General features: G+C 43.8%; 1 protein-coding gene across 3 annotated transcripts in view; it reads right to left on the reverse strand.

Annotated features, from left to right (window-relative positions):
• The window catches only part of WIPF1 (WAS/WASL interacting protein family member 1), an 84,512-nt gene that overhangs the window by 21,494 nt on the left and 43,874 nt on the right, over positions 1-19,144 (reverse strand). For all 3 annotated transcript variants that reach the window (XM_053266993.1, XM_053267003.1, XM_053267012.1), the window contains one exon: positions 3,997-4,084. In XM_053266993.1, the coding sequence (XP_053122968.1) occupies positions 3,997-4,047 (51 nt within the window). In that variant the 5' untranslated portion in view covers positions 4,048-4,084. The remainder of the gene's footprint in view (positions 1-3,996; positions 4,085-19,144) is intronic.

A 19,144-nucleotide genomic window follows, 5' to 3' on the forward strand; every position in this document is an offset into this window, starting at 1 on the left:
AAAGCAATACACTGCAGAGTTTATATACAGGGTGCTAGCCCTCTAAAATTGGAATGCCTCTGTTCTGTTTCATGTGGTTTTGAAGGTCTCTACAATTTCTTTTTCCTTTTTTCAAGTAAACAAACGCTTGGAAAGGATATGTCCCCCTTGTCTCCATCTTTGGTTACGCTCACAACTGAGAGCTACATCACAGCTTGCAAAGAAATGTAGTCTCCTGCAGGTATCATCGCTGATGTTATGCTATCTTTCCTGCTACACTGCCAGATAGATCTACTCTAGTTTTATGTTAAATACCTACTGACAGACAAAAACCCAAGGGTGACCTGAGCGGTGGCTAAATCCCTGTCCATTGCTATAAGAAAAAGGAAGCAACTTGTGAACTGATGATGGAAAGCTTGTTTCATCGCTGTGGGGTGGGAGTTACTTTGAATCATCTGATGTTCTGCAGATATGTATTGTATTGTTAGCATTCCGCTGCCATATATTGTGTCATGGCTATGATTGTTTTTTAAATTTATTTCTGGTCTACTGACTGCAATAAATTTACTATCTTTCCTGCTGTAAAAATGTAAAAGAAAGAAGTACATTCCTAGCATATGGAGAAAAGAACCTTTTTGCGTTAGTCAGGACTTCCAGGCATGTATCTGAATGTTTAGGGAGGCAGCCCTGAACGTCTGTTGCAATTTTTTTTAAATGCTCATAAATACATTATGAAAGAAGAGACACTTCTTTTGATTTAGTGTTTATAAATGCACCAAGTTGGTTTGCACAGAAAGGCTCCTCTTCTAGAGACCAACACTTCCAACTATCCAAACACAGGATTTCCTGGATATATTTGTAAGGGAACCAAATGACTGAATACAATACTTTTTTAAAAACTACTTGAAGAAGAATTTTGTTCTTCAAAACCACTTCAAACAGCACAAAACCACTGGGCCAATTTCACAGTGTCCTGCAACTCCTGTCCAAAATCTGCTGTGTGTTGCTTATAAGATTCTGAATTAGCCTTTTGTTAACAAAAAAGTGGGGAAAAACACCTCCCTCCAAAACCTTGGGTTAAAATGACAGGCTTAACAAAAAATATAAAAGGCAAATATTTTGCAAGGGCCACATGAAACAGCTTAATTTCCCAGATGTTCCAAATGTTGACTCACGCTTGCTCAAAATTCCACTAAGTAAGCTTGTCCCCCACCCACCTTAGTGGGTAGCTGTACTAGATTTCCTATGCTAGATTTCTGTGTGTTCCTGCACCAGATTTCTACTTCTTTTCCTGTTTTTGTAGGTGTCATGACAACCCTTACTCATATGAGCTAGATGCAAAAATCCGAAACATTAAAAATTCAGGGCTCCATTCCAGTTGAATTTAATTTTTAGGTTAGGTTCCGGTTCAGATACTAAGGCTAAATTCGAGCTGTGATTTAGAAGTTCAAGAGAAAGCTATGATATCATGCACCTCTCATCCAGGTCTTTCTCTGTTCCTGCCTGCTATGCCTGCTGTTCTTATCGTAGCAGTGTGCATCCAGCTGCTTCACCCACTTGGAGTTAGGGGTGTGCACAAACCCCCAAACCCAGTTTGGTTCAAATTCAAACCAAACAACATTCTACCGAACCGGTTCAGTCTAACTGACCAGCCAGTCCGGTCCATTAAACCAAACTGGTTCGGCAGTTCAAGCGGCAATACGGTCTGGGAAGTTCGGCATTTCAGGGCAACAGTCCGGTCTGTTCAGCCGAACTGGTTCGTCAATTCGGGCGGCAATACTTGTAAAGGGGAATCTGGTGAGGATTAACCTTTACAGGTAAAGGGGCGGGGGAGTGACAAGAAAGGCCGTTCAAGGATCTTACCCGGCTCACTGCCACTCTCCACCACTCGCTGCTCCCATCCCCAGCTGAATCACCGGCCAGATCACTCTTTAAACACAGGCTGCCTGCATGGTGACAGCGCAGTTCAGGCCTCCGTGTAAGAGCCTTAAACAACCTTACTCGCCACTCCCCCACCGCAGGCCCACTCCCCCTTGTTTAGAGTTGTCATGCCCCCGGATTTTCACTCGGATTTTAAGCATCTCAACCAGATTGCTTAGCCCACCCAGATGCACCCAGACTTCAGCTTTCATTTTTTTAAAAAGCCAAAAAAATAAAAATAAAATAAAAATAAAAGCTAAGCTCTAGCCCTTGCAGAAACAGAGTTATGGAGCAAAACGTGCAGTCACTCTTCTGCTCAAAAATTATTTTAAAGCCAATTTACATAATATGCAAATTAGGCACCCGGATTTGGAAAGCCAGAATATGGCAACCCTACCCTCGATTTAGAACTGGTTTGATGCAAACCGGTTCTACATCGAACAGCTGGCGCACACCCCTACTTGGAGTCTGTCTGTTGCTGCTGCTACTACTGCAGCAGCAGCACTGACCAACCAACTTGCTCACTTGTCCACCTTACCATTGCTTGCTGCCCAGTCTCTCCAGCACCTCGCCTGTCCACTTTGTCTCCTCCATTCAGGCATCCCAGAGAAGAGTCCTTTCCTTAAAGGAAAAAGGAAGCTTAGGGAGCTCCAAGGAAAGGACTCTTTTGTGGGATGCTTGAATGGAGGCGATGGACAACTGCAGGGCTGGGACTTTTATACACAGCAGGCTTTACCGCAGGTTTACGTGGAGGCTTTACTGCAAACTCAAAGTTGTCCCAAAAAACCAATGCAAATAGTGGGGTTTTTTTTACCCCTGGATATAAATCAGGCTACACTCTAACATGCAGTGAGAAACCCAAATTCTGTGTGACCTGCTTTCCAATAACTTGCAGGGACTTCGGGGTAAATCTGGCCGATATGTGAACACACCGCCTCCATTCCAGAGGAGATGCGAGTTAAAGGAAAGCCCCGTGTGAAAAACTTCCTGGGGAGATGGTGATGCCCAACAGACCCTGAGCAAGTGAAGCAGCTGCACGCATGCTGCTACAGTGAGAAAAACAGCAGCAGTGGGTAAGCAGGCAACAGGATTTGCCAGAAGGGGAAATTCCTCCTCAGAATGAGGAGGCCAGCAGTCAGGAGAAAAGAGGAAGGAAGAGGGATTTGTGGGCATTTGTGGGCTTCGGCCCAGGAAGCAAAGAAACAGGAGGAGAGAGAAAAAAATGAGAATGAGGAAGAGGGGTGACCGAGGAGGGGAGAATGGTGGCGCGTCTGGGCTCTGGCCCATGGCACAGGGGCTGGGCTGGGGGGCAGGGCAGCACCTTGTGGCTCATCTCAAGCAGCTATGTGCCTTGAGCTGCCACTGTCCTCATCCCTTCTCATGTGCTTCTTACCGCTCAGAGCCAAACTAGACATGGACTTTAGCTGGGTGTAGCTGACAAACAGGATACCTATTCAATGATGTGCAGGTGCAACACTTCCTAAATGTTTTTGTAGTCTACCCTAGCTTCAGATATGGCAGAGAGATACGCCTGTGGCCGACTAGAATTTCAGAGTGGGGCAGAAGCTACCGGTAAGTCTCTTGAGATACCAACTATTTTATTCCTGCTCCAAACTTTTGGAAGTAATTCCAAAAGTAATTTATGCACATCAAAAGTACTAATCAAGATATATAAAAGCCAGTTTCCAGGATTCCATCATAATCTAGGGTGACCAAGAAATGAATCAAGGTAGGCCTATGCAGACGTAGGCCAGATTGGTTCTCAACATCTTCCATTCATTCTGAAAATCTGGGACTTCGTGTGCTGCTTTTTAAAAAAAATGTAAGTAACAGCACACACAATGAGGCCAATCTGCTTTGGGGCTATGGTGAGCTTAGGGATGTTTTAATTCTAATGCTACTCCTGATCCATACCTGCTCTTTTGTGCATGGTATTTACATTTAGAAATGCAAGCACACCAAGGCCAGCGATGTAGTCTAGTTTGGCTCTTAGTTTCCCTTTAGGGCTCACAAAACTTGAGATGATGTCCGAGTCAGCAAATAATGGTTAGCAGATGTCACAACAATACATTTTAAAAGTCAAAAGTTGAAACTTACCTGAGCAAATGTTGGGGGAGGCGGAGGAGCCGGAGGAGGGGGGACAGGCATGGTCTACGTTTGAATCGCTCTCCTATCACAGTGGAACCTGTTGAAGAACATCATCATATGTGTAACTTTTCAAACATTCAGGTTACAAGCTGAACAGAGTTAGGGTTTGCCTTTATAGTTTGGCAATGATGAATTAAGGGTAGGGAAAAAGAAGCTGAGAGGGAGGGAGGGAGGAAGGGAGAGAGAGACTTTCCTAGTGCTATTACTAATTCATCGCATATAAAGATTCAGGGGTCTGACCCTCAAACTTGATAGCAGGGGCAATGTCCCAAGTTACTTTTATTTATCATATTTATATACCACCTGCAGGGGCGTAACTATAATAGGGCAAGGGGAGACAATTGTCTGGGGGCCCACTGCCTTGGGGGGGCCCCCAGAGCAAGTCACATGACTTACTCCCCAGGCCGCACACCCGCCCGGGCTTCCTTCAGTTGGATTCATCCTCCGAAATTGATGTGAGTGTTCATCCCTGGAGCTACCAGAACAGAATGTCTTTCTCTAGTACCATTAAATGACTTGCATCGTCCACAAGTTACAAAACCTTTTAAAAAATAATTTAGGAGGATGTTCTGTTGTGGGACATAGAAGATACTCACACACACGGGGCCCATTTTAAAATCTTGTCTCTGGGCCCACTCCAATCCTGCTACGCCCCTGACCACCTGATATGTGTATCTCTAGGCGGTATACATCATTTAAAATACAACAAATATAAAAACAGAATAGAAATAATGTAAACAGGTTAAAATTAATTTAGACTAAAAGCCTGAAAAAAACAGGTGAGTCCTGAGGATCTTTTTAAAAGCAGCCAGAGATGGAGAAGTGAACGGGAATGCATTACAGAACCCTGAGGCAGCCACAGAAAAGGTCCAGCCCCAAGTTGCCAAACAAGCAGCATTCATGACAAAGGAAGCACTCTCTTAAATACCCTGGATCCAAGCCACTTTATAGGTAATAAGCAGCACTTTGTATTTTGCTCTGGAACATATCGGTAGCCACCGGTGCAGTTCTTTTAAAATCGGTGTTATAAGGTATCTTTGGGTTGTCCCAGAGACCAATCTGCCTGCTGCATTCTGCACCAGTTGTAGTTTCAGAACTATGTACAAGGTCAGCCCTGCATAAAGTGCACTTTTACAAGTCAAGACACACCTGTTCACTCCCATGCCTCCAGGTATGCCATAACATGAGAATGGTGGCACCCTATGAAGACGCATCTAGGTTAATACACCAGAAACTGTACATTCCTCAGAAGTTGATGCATGTGTTAATATGTGTCCCTATTAAATATCCCTGCATCTCAAGACACAGAAGGTACACTTCCTTTGAAAGAAACAACAAAATGGGAAGTAGCAGAAGTTAGTTTCTTAAGAAAGAGTGGTCTTGGTGCTCAACTTGCCAGATGAGAGGGGGGCAAACATTCTTCCATGGAAAAGAAAATGGCACAATCACTCATCTTTATTCCCAGAATGGATGCTCATTCATTCATTCATTGGATTTCTATACCGTCCTTCCAAAAATGGCTCAGGGTGGTTTACACAGAGAAATATAATTAAATTAAATTAAGTTAAATTAAATAAGATGGCTCCCTGTCCCCAACGGGCTCACAATCTATAAAGAAATGTAAGATAGACACCAGCAACAGTAACTGGAGGTACTGTGCTGTGGGTGAATAGGGCTCAGAATTGCAGCCCAAGCAGAAAGTCAGGGGGGAAATAAAGTATGGCCCAGTCAATATCAAGCATGGTCATTCAGTAATTTGCAGAATGACACACAGAGAGAAGAACAAGAAATAAATTCAATCATTCAGATACAACTGCATTTTGTATTGGATTATTTGGGAGAGTAGGGTTGAAAATAACTGGAATATCTCCCCCTGGTCCAGCTTAAGGCTACTTCATAGATCACATTTCCCTACAACTGTTTCATGAGGAGTTTTCAGATCCCTTACAGTAACTGATTTCTATTAATCAATCTATAAATTTCTAGTAAATACATGAGAAAAGCAGAACACACCACCATTGTCATTCTTTCCTCACTCATGCTATTTGACTAACAATACATTTTCACTGTACCCTAAACCTAGATGTCATCAAACCAAAATATTTATCATCCCTCACCCTCATCCACACACACCTGAAGAGAGAAGTCAAGAAACACCTTAAGATAATTAGATACTTTAGCAATAACAAGGAGGGGGCTTTTTCCAGAGGGGGAGGAATATACATATGCAAATAGAGTATGCAATAGAATATACATATGCAAATACATATGCAAATAGAGCCCCTGGTGGTGCAGTGGTAAAACTGCCGCCCTGTAACCAGAAGGTTACAAGTTCGATCCTGACCAGGGGCTCAAGGTTGACTCAGCCTTCCATCCTTCCGAGGTCGGTAAAATGAGTACCCAGAATGTTGGGGGCAATATGCTAAATCATTGTAAACCGCTTAGAGAGCTCCAGCTATAAAGCGGTATATAAATGTAAGTGCTATTGCTATTGCTATTGCTATTGCTAATAGAAACAGAAATCAAGTAGCAGTGTGGCAATATTGTCTTAATCCCAGGGGGGCAATTGCCCCCTTGTGCCCTCCCCATGGGCGTGGGATGCGATTGTAGAGTTTGATCAATACTCACTGGACAACATCTAGACTAACTCACTGGACAATACTCACTGGACAACATCTAGACATCTAAGCACCACTGAAGTCAATGAGACAAGAGCCATCTTCAGACATTAAAAAAATAGGGACACTGTACTCATGGCACAATGTCCTGAGCGTGCACCCAGAAGCCCCTTCCTGGTGCTGCTGATGCCCTAAGAAGCCTCACCCACTTGTGTGCTGTCCATGCTTATGCTGTTTGTTTGAAGAGCTAAGCAGTGTGATTGAGCTCCATGGTTTGAAGACTGGACCGCCTCAGCCTTCCGACCATGGAAACAACTGCCATAATGCTTTTGATGCTTGCCTTTTCAGACAAACGTTGTAAACATGGACAGTGTGGGGCGGGGGGGGGGGGGGGGCTTCTCAGTGCCTCAGCACCAGGGAGGGGCTTCTGGGTGCACTTTTGGGATGCTGTGCACCAGAACAACACCCCTTTTTCAGAGTATCTGGCTGAAGAGGGCTAAGTTAGTAATATCTCATTGGTCTCATTAGTTTCAATGCTGCTTAGTCATGACTAACTTCTCTGAATGCTGTCCGTCCCCCCCACCCCAATTCCTGTATTCAATAACATGTGTTCTCCTCATATTCTAGAGTCCTGCATGTTTGTAACATTCTCCAATCACACTCAACAGGGTAGTATCACTCCTGTAGCCATTTTGCACTTAAAATTAGAATCTGTCTGTAGTACATTGAAAAAAGAATTTGTTCAACTTCCTGTTAAAAAATGGTGAACAGGAAAATCAAGTTCTCATAGCAAACCACAATCATCCTGTTTAACAGTTTTTTCCCCCCACAGCTGCAATGGCCTGTGGAGTTGTGTGTTATACAGCCAAAAACAAGTCCTTGCCTACAATAATCAGTCATCATCTCAGTTCCTTTATCAAGCTTAACCATTTCAGTTAATTACAGTAGTCGGAGACTTCTTACTTAAATGCAATAATAAGAAGCTTATCAAGGAAATTATGGTTAGTTTATACAGTTTGTTGCAGGACCTTGCCACTTAAATCAGAACTACAGACGAGTTAAATGTAGTTTTCCAAAGATGCACTGCAATATTTCACTGCTGGGGTTAGGGAGAGATGCATTCTCATTAATAGGGGGCGGGGGAATAATTATGATATGGCCAAAAGTCCCAAAGAAGGAGGAATTCCGCTGTGATGAATTTTGTAATATTCACACTCAGACGTATAGGACAGATGTTGCCAGCGGTCAAGTGTTTTGTATCAGGTATTTTTAAAGCCAGGAGATGGGGTGAAACATTTTTCTATTGATCATACATCCTCATCCACTTGCTGCCCCCTCAATCCACCAAAACCTGCCTGACTGGAGGTTCCACCTCCTTGACTGGTTAAAACACACCCTGGCTTTACCCACTGGCCAAATTAAAAATAAATAAAGAGTTGGCATCCATTGATAGGAGGCCACACTACATACAGTTTCCTGATTTGAGCAAAAGCTTCGATCTTTTTCTCGGTTATCATTACCTCACATGTATGGCTGCAGCTTTTTGTCCAGTCCTGTGCATTTTCAATAGCCACTACAATCCCAGAAAATGTGTGTTTGAATTACAAAATGACAACCTGGACAGGAGGCAGGTGGAACTATGGGCCCTTGAAGATGGTAGGTTTCTCCATCATGAACATTGATCGTTATAGGAAGACTTTACAGTGCATCCATATGATGCCAAGTGTATCCTAGGTTTTTCCCTACTCCTATGAAACAACCATTTCTTTTCGTTGCTCAGAGAGTCTGACACGAGAACCGTAGTGGGGCAATTTGCATTACATGGAAAAATGTAGACATACCATAGTTAAACTTGTCTGGGTTGGAGGAGGAGTGATTTTCTGCATAAGTGGTGGCGGCATATCAGAGGCACAGCTCCTAAATATATAGGTACTCCATCTTCCATATCTGAGCACATCTACTGTACCATACTTCTAGTCACTGCCCTTTGCAGTTCCATTTGTTTTTCAAACAGACAGAAATATTATTACTATTATAACCTTCCACACACAGCCCATTTTTACTTTTAAAAATAAAACCCTCTCCCATTCATGCTTACTCAGATATAAACCTCTCTACTGTTAATGGGACTTCCCCCCCATTAAGGGTTTGAAAAAGAATCAAGGGTTTGAAAAAGAATCAAGGGTTTGAAAAAGTACTGGGGCTGGTTTGGATTGATTTCTATTTGGATTGATTTCTACTTGATTTCTGTTTCTATTTGCATGTGTATATTCCTCCCGCTCCCCCTCTGAAAAAAGCCCCCTCCTTGTTATTCAGAGTGGATTTTTCCAACATTGCTCCTTGTTTGACTGCTCCGACTGCAGAAATTTAAAAGGCAGAAATTCAAACTTTGAAATTTTCAAGTGTGCATGCAAAGAGCCCCACCCCCGCATCATCTAACTTCCTGAAATTTGGGTGGCACAATAGCCTCTCAACTGTCTATCATGCAAGCAATTTCCCTACCATTCTGAGAAAAACAAAAAAGTTATGAAGATAAACATAAAACTTGAAGAATTATCTTTACAGAAACAGTCAAATCTATCTGCCTGAAATTTGGATGGCATCATGCCCTCCCAAGCAAGTAGCAGGCCTGCAACTTTCATCCAGTTCTAAGAAAGCTAGAGTTATTTTGTGTTTAAAAGGGAGGATGACCTTAAATCATCAAGGTGTGCATGCACAGAAAACACTAGAGATATTTATCTGATAAAAATGTATGGGGTAAGGGGGACACTTCATGGTCAGAAGCACATTCCATTCCATTCTGACAAGAAACAAAGAAGTTAATGCATTTTAGTGATTTCCCATTATGGACTATGGCGAAGCAAAAATAGCCACAATACTTGTGCTTTATTCTCTCACCACCCTCCCAGTAATCAAAAAAGGTCAAGAGCACCAATTAAATAGAACGTTTTAGAAAAGGAGAAAACTGTAATCGAAAGAGCACTATTGATGCATGTTTACTCTGAAGTAAATCCCACTGTGTTCAGTGGGGTTTACTTCCAGGAAGGTATAAGATTGGAGCTAAGTAAAGGGGAGTGTTCCGGAGAGAAGAACTCTTTCGGGAAATGACTAATTAACAGTCAGTACCAATGTCCAGAGTAGCAGGAGGCATTTAAAACTACAAACATGTATATTTTTTGTATTTATTTGATTTCTATACCGCCCTTCCAAAATGGACTGGTGTTTGTGTGTGTTTGTATACACACACACACACACACACACACACACACACACACATACACTTCTCTAATCAGCATGGCTGCTCCAAGTTTAGTGGGAGTCAGAGAAGACTTGGAAGAAGAGGGGAAAATGCTGTGGAGGTTCAGTAAACCGGGAGTGTGCATGACAGCACAATTTAAGTTAAAAGCAAAAACCAGACATGTTGCAGACGTGAAAAGAGCAAGGGGGCAGGGGGAGCTACATGCAACCACCCGCTAGTGCGGACGAAAAACATCACAGGCAACACTGCAAGTGCCTGTGATGCTGGCAATGAAGGGCCTGTGAGGTTGGCAAGAAAGGACTTCTGTCTTGAAGCTTGCCTAATACGTAATAATTAAAAAATGAAACCTTTCAAAACCAGAACAGCCTCAAGACCTGAATTATTTATGAGTTCATAAATCCCCTTGTATCGTTAGGTCTTATAAGGCTGTACCTTGATGGCAGACTAAGTAGCAGCCTGAGCCTAATCAGCCATTTTAAAGCAGCCATTCTAGAGATGCTCAATGGAACACGGAAGTCAGATGTGGGCAGCTCACTGGGGTTACTCATTTCCTGCATGATGAATCTCCAAGCAAAGAAAGAGCCAGACTGAAGGACAGTATAGAATTAACAAATCACCCCCTAAAGCTAAAAGAGTTTAGCAGAGGGGGAAATTGAGTCTAGAGGCATTTGCCTGCTCACTATTTTTGCTCTTGAACACTGAAGTAGTCTACACAACTAAACACTCAATAATGCAGGCTGCAGCACACACCAGGAAAAGTGGGAGGGGGAATAAAATGCGGAACTTCACAAAATTCAACAACTTAAGTAACGTAAGTGACGTAATGAAGAAAATCCCAGTGGAGAAGGGGGATCTTCAGTTCTTCCCCACCAATTTAAAACAAGGAAAGTTGGTAGAGTTTATTTACCACTTGAAGGGCCGAACTATTTAATTTTAAAACATGTTTCTCCTGCAGACCAAAACTGGCTCTGTGAGCCCTGTGCTGCCATGGATGAGGGTGCCCTAGCCTCCAGACCGATGAACTCAGCTGCTGCCACTGTCAGAGACTGGGTGGGCACTGTAGTTGCCTTGAGGGGAATCCGGCACACCTACCACTGTGTAGCAGGGGAAGGGGCTTACAAGGGCAACATCAGTGGAACTTTTATCAGTTGGCCTTGAGAGAGCCTGGGCAGAAGTTCCTTCTGCTGGCTGACAGAGAGAAGGATGCACAGTAGGAGACTGCTAGGATCATGAGGGGTTTGTCCTGGCACAGCTATGTCCATAATGTGGGCAGAAAAGCGTCACTGTAAGAGCAAAGAATCCTTGGCAGCCCTGCTGTGATGCAACAAGCAGGGCTGATGGGGAAAGCTAGGGGAGAGCAGGTGGCAAGGTGACTCTACAACCCTGTCAACTGGAAGAAAGAAACAACTGCTGATAGGTTATCTTGTCCCAACTATATGGCTCATGTCAATGTATCCACCCATGGCCTGTTTGACATGAAACTGCTCCTGTGGGCTGGTGATCCTAACCGGCTCACAAAACTAATCAAAAAGTATTCATATAAATTATCCATTGTAGTTTATACATTATTAACTACAACAATCCAGCTGCAAAACAATACAGTACCTCCACAATTCAAAATAACCGATCCCAAGATTAAGCATTGCTGCAGACTTCCCTAAAACAACCATGAATTTATATGATGCCTGACGGTATATAATCTTGTCTGGCCTCTTCAGGGAGAACATTCCAGAGAGCTGGTGCCAACACCAAAGAGACCTGGCTTCTGGTGTATCCCTGCCAGACCACAGATGGACCAGACATCCGAAACAAGGACTGAGATGATGACTGTAGCATACTGTATGGCAGTGCACACGACCAAAGACCTGGTAGCTAGGGAGGACTAGTGGGAGTGGGGAAGGCAGGCAGGAACACACCTAACTTCCCAACATGATAATCCCTCCCCCACTCCGCACTGTGCCACCATACAGACAATTGCCGCTGTGGTGTTCTGTGGGACGTATCAGAGGCCAAGGAAATGCTGCCTGGCCTCCAAGAATCCCAGAATGCACTGTACAAGCAGTGCAGTGCATGTAGGGATTCCTCTGCGGGTTGGGCGCTCTAGGCTCCCGGCATATACACAACCTTGATACTGGGGTTAAGTGTCTTGACCCTTGCTAAAGGGCGGGATCAAAAGTAGGGTTAGGCAAGGTGGCAGTGCCGGGATCAGCCCGAATCCCAGCGCTGCACATGAACAGCCTAACCCAGGCTGGACTGCACTAGCCTGGGTTAGGCTGCTCATGAGAATAACCTTATTGTAGTACACATGGATGAGAGAACGTGGTTCTTAAAACAGCCAGGTTCTGAGCAGTTTAGAAAGTAAGAACCAGCATCTTGAATTGCACCCAGAAACAAATCAGTTACCAATACAAACTAGACCAAGTTGGAGTAATATGCTCCCAGCGGGCCATCTTGCCCACTGGCTGGAATATGTTCCCAGCAGGCCATCTTGCCCACTGGCTTTCAGAACACACAGATCAGTCCTGCTAGACACAGGTGCTGAACACTGAGAATTCTTTCCATTTAGTCACAGATTAGAAGGTGGCCTTTTGTTTTTCTCATGAGTACCCTAGGTCATGCTCTGAGACAAGCATGGCCGTAATCATGCTCTGAGACAAGGAGAGACAAGGTAATTTAATTAATTACCATAATTTAAAAAAGCAATGTCACAGATTTTAGAAACTTGAAGACCAGAGGAGGCAATTCAGAAATTAAGAGGAATGTCTTGGAAGGGCTGGAGAAGGGAAGGAGTTGCAAAATGCCGTGTACAGTGTGTCAGGATAAGTGATTTTCCAGACCCAGTCAGAAGGAAAGAGACATATTTCATTTAATCATATTTCCATCCTACATTCTGATTGCTCAATCAAAATCTTTCGTTTCTTCTTGTAAACAGCAGAGGACTTAAGATGGGGGACATGGTCAGAAAGAGACCCAGGACTGTAAAATGACATGTGATAATCATCATGATAGGAAAGAGGCTGTTTTTGTTGTTGATTGCGATAGAAGATGGAGAGGGGGGAAATGAAATGTCAAAAAGAAAAGCAACATCTGTAAAGCATTTCTAGAAAGGCAGCTGTTTAAAGAGAGCTAAAGAGGCAGCTAAGGGAAGTGGAGGAGAGGGGATCAACTGGGACCAGAGCACAAGAGAGATGTACTGTCTTTCAGCAGATCTGGATAAAGATTGAACTTCATCCTGGATTTTGATAAAGAGGAGAGAAGTTTAGATACTACTTCGGGCACCAACTTTTTAAAAGGATGTAGCACACTGGAATGTTGGGCTTGGGGTCGGGGCAGATGGGGGGAACTGGGAAAGATGTTTGTAAAATACAAAATGTCAAAAAACATTAAATTAAAAAAAATACAAGAGTGAGTGAATAAATATCTATAGGCCTTGATTATTTTAATTGCTACTGATATGAAGGTTCAAGCCCCAGCTCTGTTTTCATTTGATGAATAGTTCATGCTTGATCCACCTGGACTCTTAGTGCATTCAGAGTGCATGGAAAACATGCGATAGTTTCTCAGTTTGGTGAGGGGAGCCCAATACAAATGGAAAAAGTCTACTGATGGTTAATGCAGTGCAAAATTAGTGTTTGTTGGGCTGTTAAAATACAGACAGCACATGCAGAGTTCTAGTAAACAATATAACTGCCTATTTACATGCACAATTAAAGCTCCGGCAAATAAGTTGGTGGGGGGACAGTCTTAAGAGCAGACTCTGCTCTTTATTATCATCAGGAGTACACTTTGCTCTCTTGCAGGACTGAGTCTTGCTGGTATGGCAGGTGAACCAAAACAGACCAACAGCCTCCCCAGCTGTGTTCCAACTGTGACCATGTATTGGGGACATCAGATTAAAGTACAACTTACTAGATCATGTGCACTGTGGTGCTACCTCTAGAGATTCATGAGAACATCAGTCCCCTCAGGCCTCCACATCACTGACCCGTAGTCTAGGTGCTCTCTTTTTGCAACAACTGCACAAATACCAGTTTCGTAAATCCATAGTAAAAACAACAACAACAAAAAACCAATACCCAAAGAGCTACTTTAAAGATCCAAAACTTCCAGAAATTCTAAACGGGTTTGCAGATAATGCAGCACTGCAGTTTTAATGGTCAAGGTGTATTTCTACAACTTCCCTGAGAAACAACTGGGTGGGTTCACATGATGTACTGCAAGTAAGAAAGGCGGGGAAAATGCTGAGGAAGTATCATGAACTGGCAGCACATACTCCAGTTGGTGTGTCGTGACAACTCGCCCAAGTCCAGTTCCCGAGTTCTCCATACATTCTCCTGACTTCTGCCCAAATTCCATAACCAATATATTTTATTTATTTATCATATTCTACACCATCTGATATATACATCTCTTAAGCGGTATACAAAATTTAAAACAATATTTAAAAATTAGCACAGATTAAAACACACAAAATGATTAAAACAGTAGCATAAAACAGTTATTAAAACAAATTATTAAAATTAATTCTAAATAAAAGCCTGTGAGAACGGGTGAGTCTTGAGGGTCTTCCTGAAAACAGAGAAGGAGATGCTCTTATTTCAGCAGGGAGCATATTCCAAAGACCTAGGGTAGCCGCAGAGAAACCCTGGTCCTGGGTCACCATCAAATGAGCAGGTGGCAACTGTAACTGTACCTCTCCAGAAGATTGTAACAGGTGGCAGGGTTAATGACAAAGGAGGCACTCTCTTAAATACCCTGGACCCAAGCTGTTAAGTGCTTTATAGGTAATAACCAGCACTTTGTATTTCACCCGGAAACATATCGGCAGCCAGTGCAGTTCCCTCAAAACTGGTGTTATGTGGTCCCTTTGAGTTGTCCCAGAGTCAAATCTGGCTGCCGCATTCTGTACCAATTGTAGTTTCTGGAATATGTACAACAAAGGCAGCCCCACGTAGAGTGCATTACAGTAGTCAAGCCTGGAGCTTAGCAAGATATGTACCACTGTTTTAAGGTCATTCAGCTGGCTTTCGGGCAGGCTATGGGGTGGAGACTGCCTTGGTCGGCCTGATGGATGATCTCCAATTGGGAATTGACAGAGGAAGTGTGACTCTGTTGGTCCTTTTGGATCTCTCGGCGGCATTCAATACTATCGACCATAGTATCCTTCTGAAACGTCTGAGAATGTTGGGTGTGGGAGGCATTGTTTTACAGTGGTTCCGCTCCTACCTCTCAGACAGATTCCAGATGATGTCGATTGGAGACTGTTGCTCTTCGAAATCTGAGCTTAAGTATGGTGTCCATACAGTAAGGCTCCATACTTTCTCCAATGCTCTTTAACATCTACATGAAACCGCTGGGAGAGATCATCAGGGGATTTGGAGTGGAGTGTTATCAGTATACTTATGACACCCAGATCTACTTCTCCATGTCAACTTCTTCAGGAGATGGCATAACTTCCCTAAATGCTTGCCTGGAAGCAGTAATGGGCTGGATGAAGGAGAATAAACGGAAACTGAATCCAGATAAGATGGAGGTACTTATTGTGCAGGGTCAGAACTCTAGAGACAATTTTGATCTCCCTGTTCTAGATGGGGTCACACTTCCCCAAAAGGAACAGGTTCACAGTCCGGGAGTACTTCTGGATCCACACCTCTCCCTAGTATCTCTGGTTGTGGCGGTGGCCAGAGGTGCTTTCTATCAGCTTCGGCTGATACGCCGGCTGCGTCCGTTTCTTGAGATGAACCACCTCAAAACAGTGGTACATATGTTGGTAACCTTCAGACTTGACTTCTGCAATGTGCTCTGTGTGGGGCTGCCTTTGTACGTAGTCTGGAAGCTTCAGTTGGTACAGAATGCGGCAGCCAGGTTGGTCTCTGAGTCATCTCAGAGAGACCACATCACTCCTTTGTTGATAGAGTTACACTGGCTGCCAATAAGTTTCTGGGCAAAATACAAAGTGCTAGTCATAACTTATAAAGCCCTAACTGGCTTGGGCCCTGGGTATCTAAGAGAATGTCTTCTCCATTATGAGCCCCACCGCCCATTGAGGTTGTCTGGAGAGATCCGTCTCCAGATGCTACCAGCTCAGCTGGTGGCCACATGGGGACGGGCTTTCTCGGTTGCTGCCCTGAGACTGTGGAATGCGCTCCCTACTGAGATATGATCCTCCCCATCTCTGACAATTTTTAGAAAGCATTTGAAAACCCACCTCTTCACTCAAGCTTTTTTAGTTCTTTAAAATTTTAAGGTTTTAATTTGTGGATGATTTTTAAATTGTTAAAATGTTTTAAGTTTTTGTATATATTTTAACTTTTTTATGCTATTGTTAACTGCCCAGAGACAAAAGTTTGGGGCTGTGTACAAATGTGATAGATAGATAGATAGATAGATAGATAGATAGATAGATAGATAGATAGAATTCACCTCCAGGAATTGGCATAGCTGTTGTATCAAACAAAGATGATAAAAAGCACTCCTGGCACTGCCTCATCCTGAGATACCAGGGAGAGTTTTGGGCCCAGGAGCACTCCCAAGCTACATACCTGATCTTTTAGGGGGAGTGTAACCCCATCCAGAACCCTAACCTCTACCACTGAACCAAGCAGACTGTTCCTCTGTCAAACAGTCAAAGAACAGTTAGGAAATTCTTAATGGCTAACCTGAATCTGCTTAACCTGAATCTGCTTCCTTGTACTTTCAAGCTACTGGTTTAAGTTGTGCTCTCAGAAGCAAAGAACAAGTCCACTCCATCAAGGTGACAGCCCTTCAGATATCTGAAGACAGCTATCCCTGGTTAAACATACCAAGCTGGTAAATTTTATCTATAGCTAAAAAATGGGAGATCCTACTCATACCGCCTAGAGATGTCTATTATCAGGTTGTATAGAAATATGGAATATCATGATAAATAAATATGGAACTTCTCTGCTTAGAGGCTACATGCCACTGAATACCAGTTGCTGAGGAGCAAGTGTGGAGAAGAACTATTTCAAATTTGTGGGCTTGCCAGAAGTATTTGCTTGATCCCTTTGGGAAGAAGAATGCTGGACAAGACGGACCACTGATCTAATCGAGCAGGATTCTTCTTGCATTCTAGGACCACAAGTGTTAATTCCTGGTGATTTTCTGGAAACCACAAAGCTTTTTATGTACAGTCTTCTTCATGGGTTTAATTGTTGATGGGATATTTTGCTTTTTGTAGGGTTTAGATCATTTTGTGAGGTTTTTTGACAAGTGAAATGTTTTTATTCATGGTTAGTTGCTTAATGCAGCCATTTCCAAAAACCATGTGCCATGGCACATTCAGATGCCATGAGCCATAAGTGAAACAAGGCTCTTTGTTGTATTCTATCCGGCATCTTTTATGTTTTGTTGCTTGGAAGTTTGTCCCAGTGGGGATCCTGTAGAGAGTGTGGGGGGAGTGGAGTCAGAAAGGAAAAGGGAGGGGAAGGAGAAGGAGAAAATAGAGTTGTTTCTGAATAAACTCTTAGCTAAATCTATATAAGATTACTTTGTGTTTGTGAGGGAAGCAGCTATAAAACACTCATCTAGGGTCCCAGAAGCCTTCACCCACAGAGGTGGCTAAAATTCAGCAAAATTGTCTGATATTGCCTCCTTTTCGTCACCCTCCATGGAGAGGGTGCAATTCTGACATCTCTCTGCATCTGTGGTTTCCATATTACATGCTGCAACAGTTTCGCAATGTGTCCACTAAGTGTGTTTCCGTACTGTCTGCATCTCAACATCACTGTCAGCAAGGTGCCGTCCATATTTCTGATGCCCTATTTGCGGTTTTATTGCTGCGCCCAGTGGTATAACGTTGCAACTGCACTGCAAGAAAGTAGCAGTATTTTCCCATTGCAGGAAGGTTGCAATGATGTTTCCACGGTGTGAGTGCCGTGGTGTGGACAGTTCATTTAGCGATGGTGGAGGCGATCTGTCCACATTGCCCCTCCCAACTTTGATTTTATCTTTTTATTTTATCTTTTATTTCTTATTTCCTCTTTTGTTTTCTTATTTTTCATTGTGCAAAGGGGGAGCAGTGGGTGGGTGGCTACTACTCCTTGCTGCCCTCTGGAGCGCTCCCCCCCTCCTACCTCCCCAGACTCAGGGAGAAGGCCAGGCAGCAGCTGTGCAAGGGTGCTCCAAGAGCTCTGCCTGGGCTTGCTTTGCTCACTGCTTTTTGGTGGCAGACCAAGGGGGACAGCTGCCTCGACTCCCCCCAGCACCACCCTCTTGTTCCAAATTCACCCAATTCCCCTGATGTTTATCTAGGGGCCCTCTCTGCCATTGGGGGGGGGGGGGCTGGAGTGCTTGTGCAAGGATGTAACGCTGCAATTAATTTTTTTTTTTGGAATGGCGCTTTCCCCTCCTGGCGGCTTTGTGCAAGGCAGCCCAGGTGTTTTTTTAAAAAAGTCTGTCACGTCATCTCCCACCCTCCACGACCCCACTGGCCCAAAATGGAGCAGGAGGAGGGGGCAGATAATGCAGTTCAAGGAAAACATGTACACCCCCCCCATCTGGAAACCACATTGCAGTGGACAGCAATACGAACGGCCACCAGCCTACCACAAAGCATTGAACAACCCTTTACTCGTGGTTTGAAACAATTGCACCATTCCGTCGCACCTTGCAATGGAAGGTTGCAAAGTGCGAAGGTTGCACCATTCTGTTGCACCTTTCTACCAGTGCAAAGCTCATAATCTGGAAGACGCACAGGTGTGAGTTGAATGTTCCCACTGCAGAGATACAGCAGAATTACCTGACCTCAAAAAGGAAGCACACCCAGAACCATGTCTTACAAAGAAGCACAGGAGGTACCGGGGCAGTTTTTACTGTCACATTCTAAAAACAAGCTACAAGAGTGAAGCCTTACTGCATTTTTCATCAGCAGTAGTGCTTTACAGAAGAATGCTTCATCCCAGCACTACTGAATGCAAGCAGGTTTTTAGCACTTGGAATCAATTAATGCAAAGCTCTGCTGTCAAGCAGTTCATGGTTGCTGTATCGTTATCAGTGGTGGCCCAAGCCTTCACCACACCTGAGGCAGGGAGACAGATCCCTCCTCTTTATTTGCATTTGCAAAAGTGGTGATAGCCACTTGACTTGGCATGCAAGATGATGAGCAGGGCACGCATACACTCCTCCGCTGTGGCACTCCTTGGCAAAGAGTTGCTCTGGGTGGTGGGCACCAAAGGGAGGAAGCTGAGGCAGCAGGGAG

This window comes from Hemicordylus capensis, chromosome 1 (assembly GCF_027244095.1).
Source record: "Hemicordylus capensis ecotype Gifberg chromosome 1, rHemCap1.1.pri, whole genome shotgun sequence".
Lineage (NCBI taxonomy): Eukaryota > Metazoa > Chordata > Lepidosauria > Squamata > Cordylidae > Hemicordylus > Hemicordylus capensis.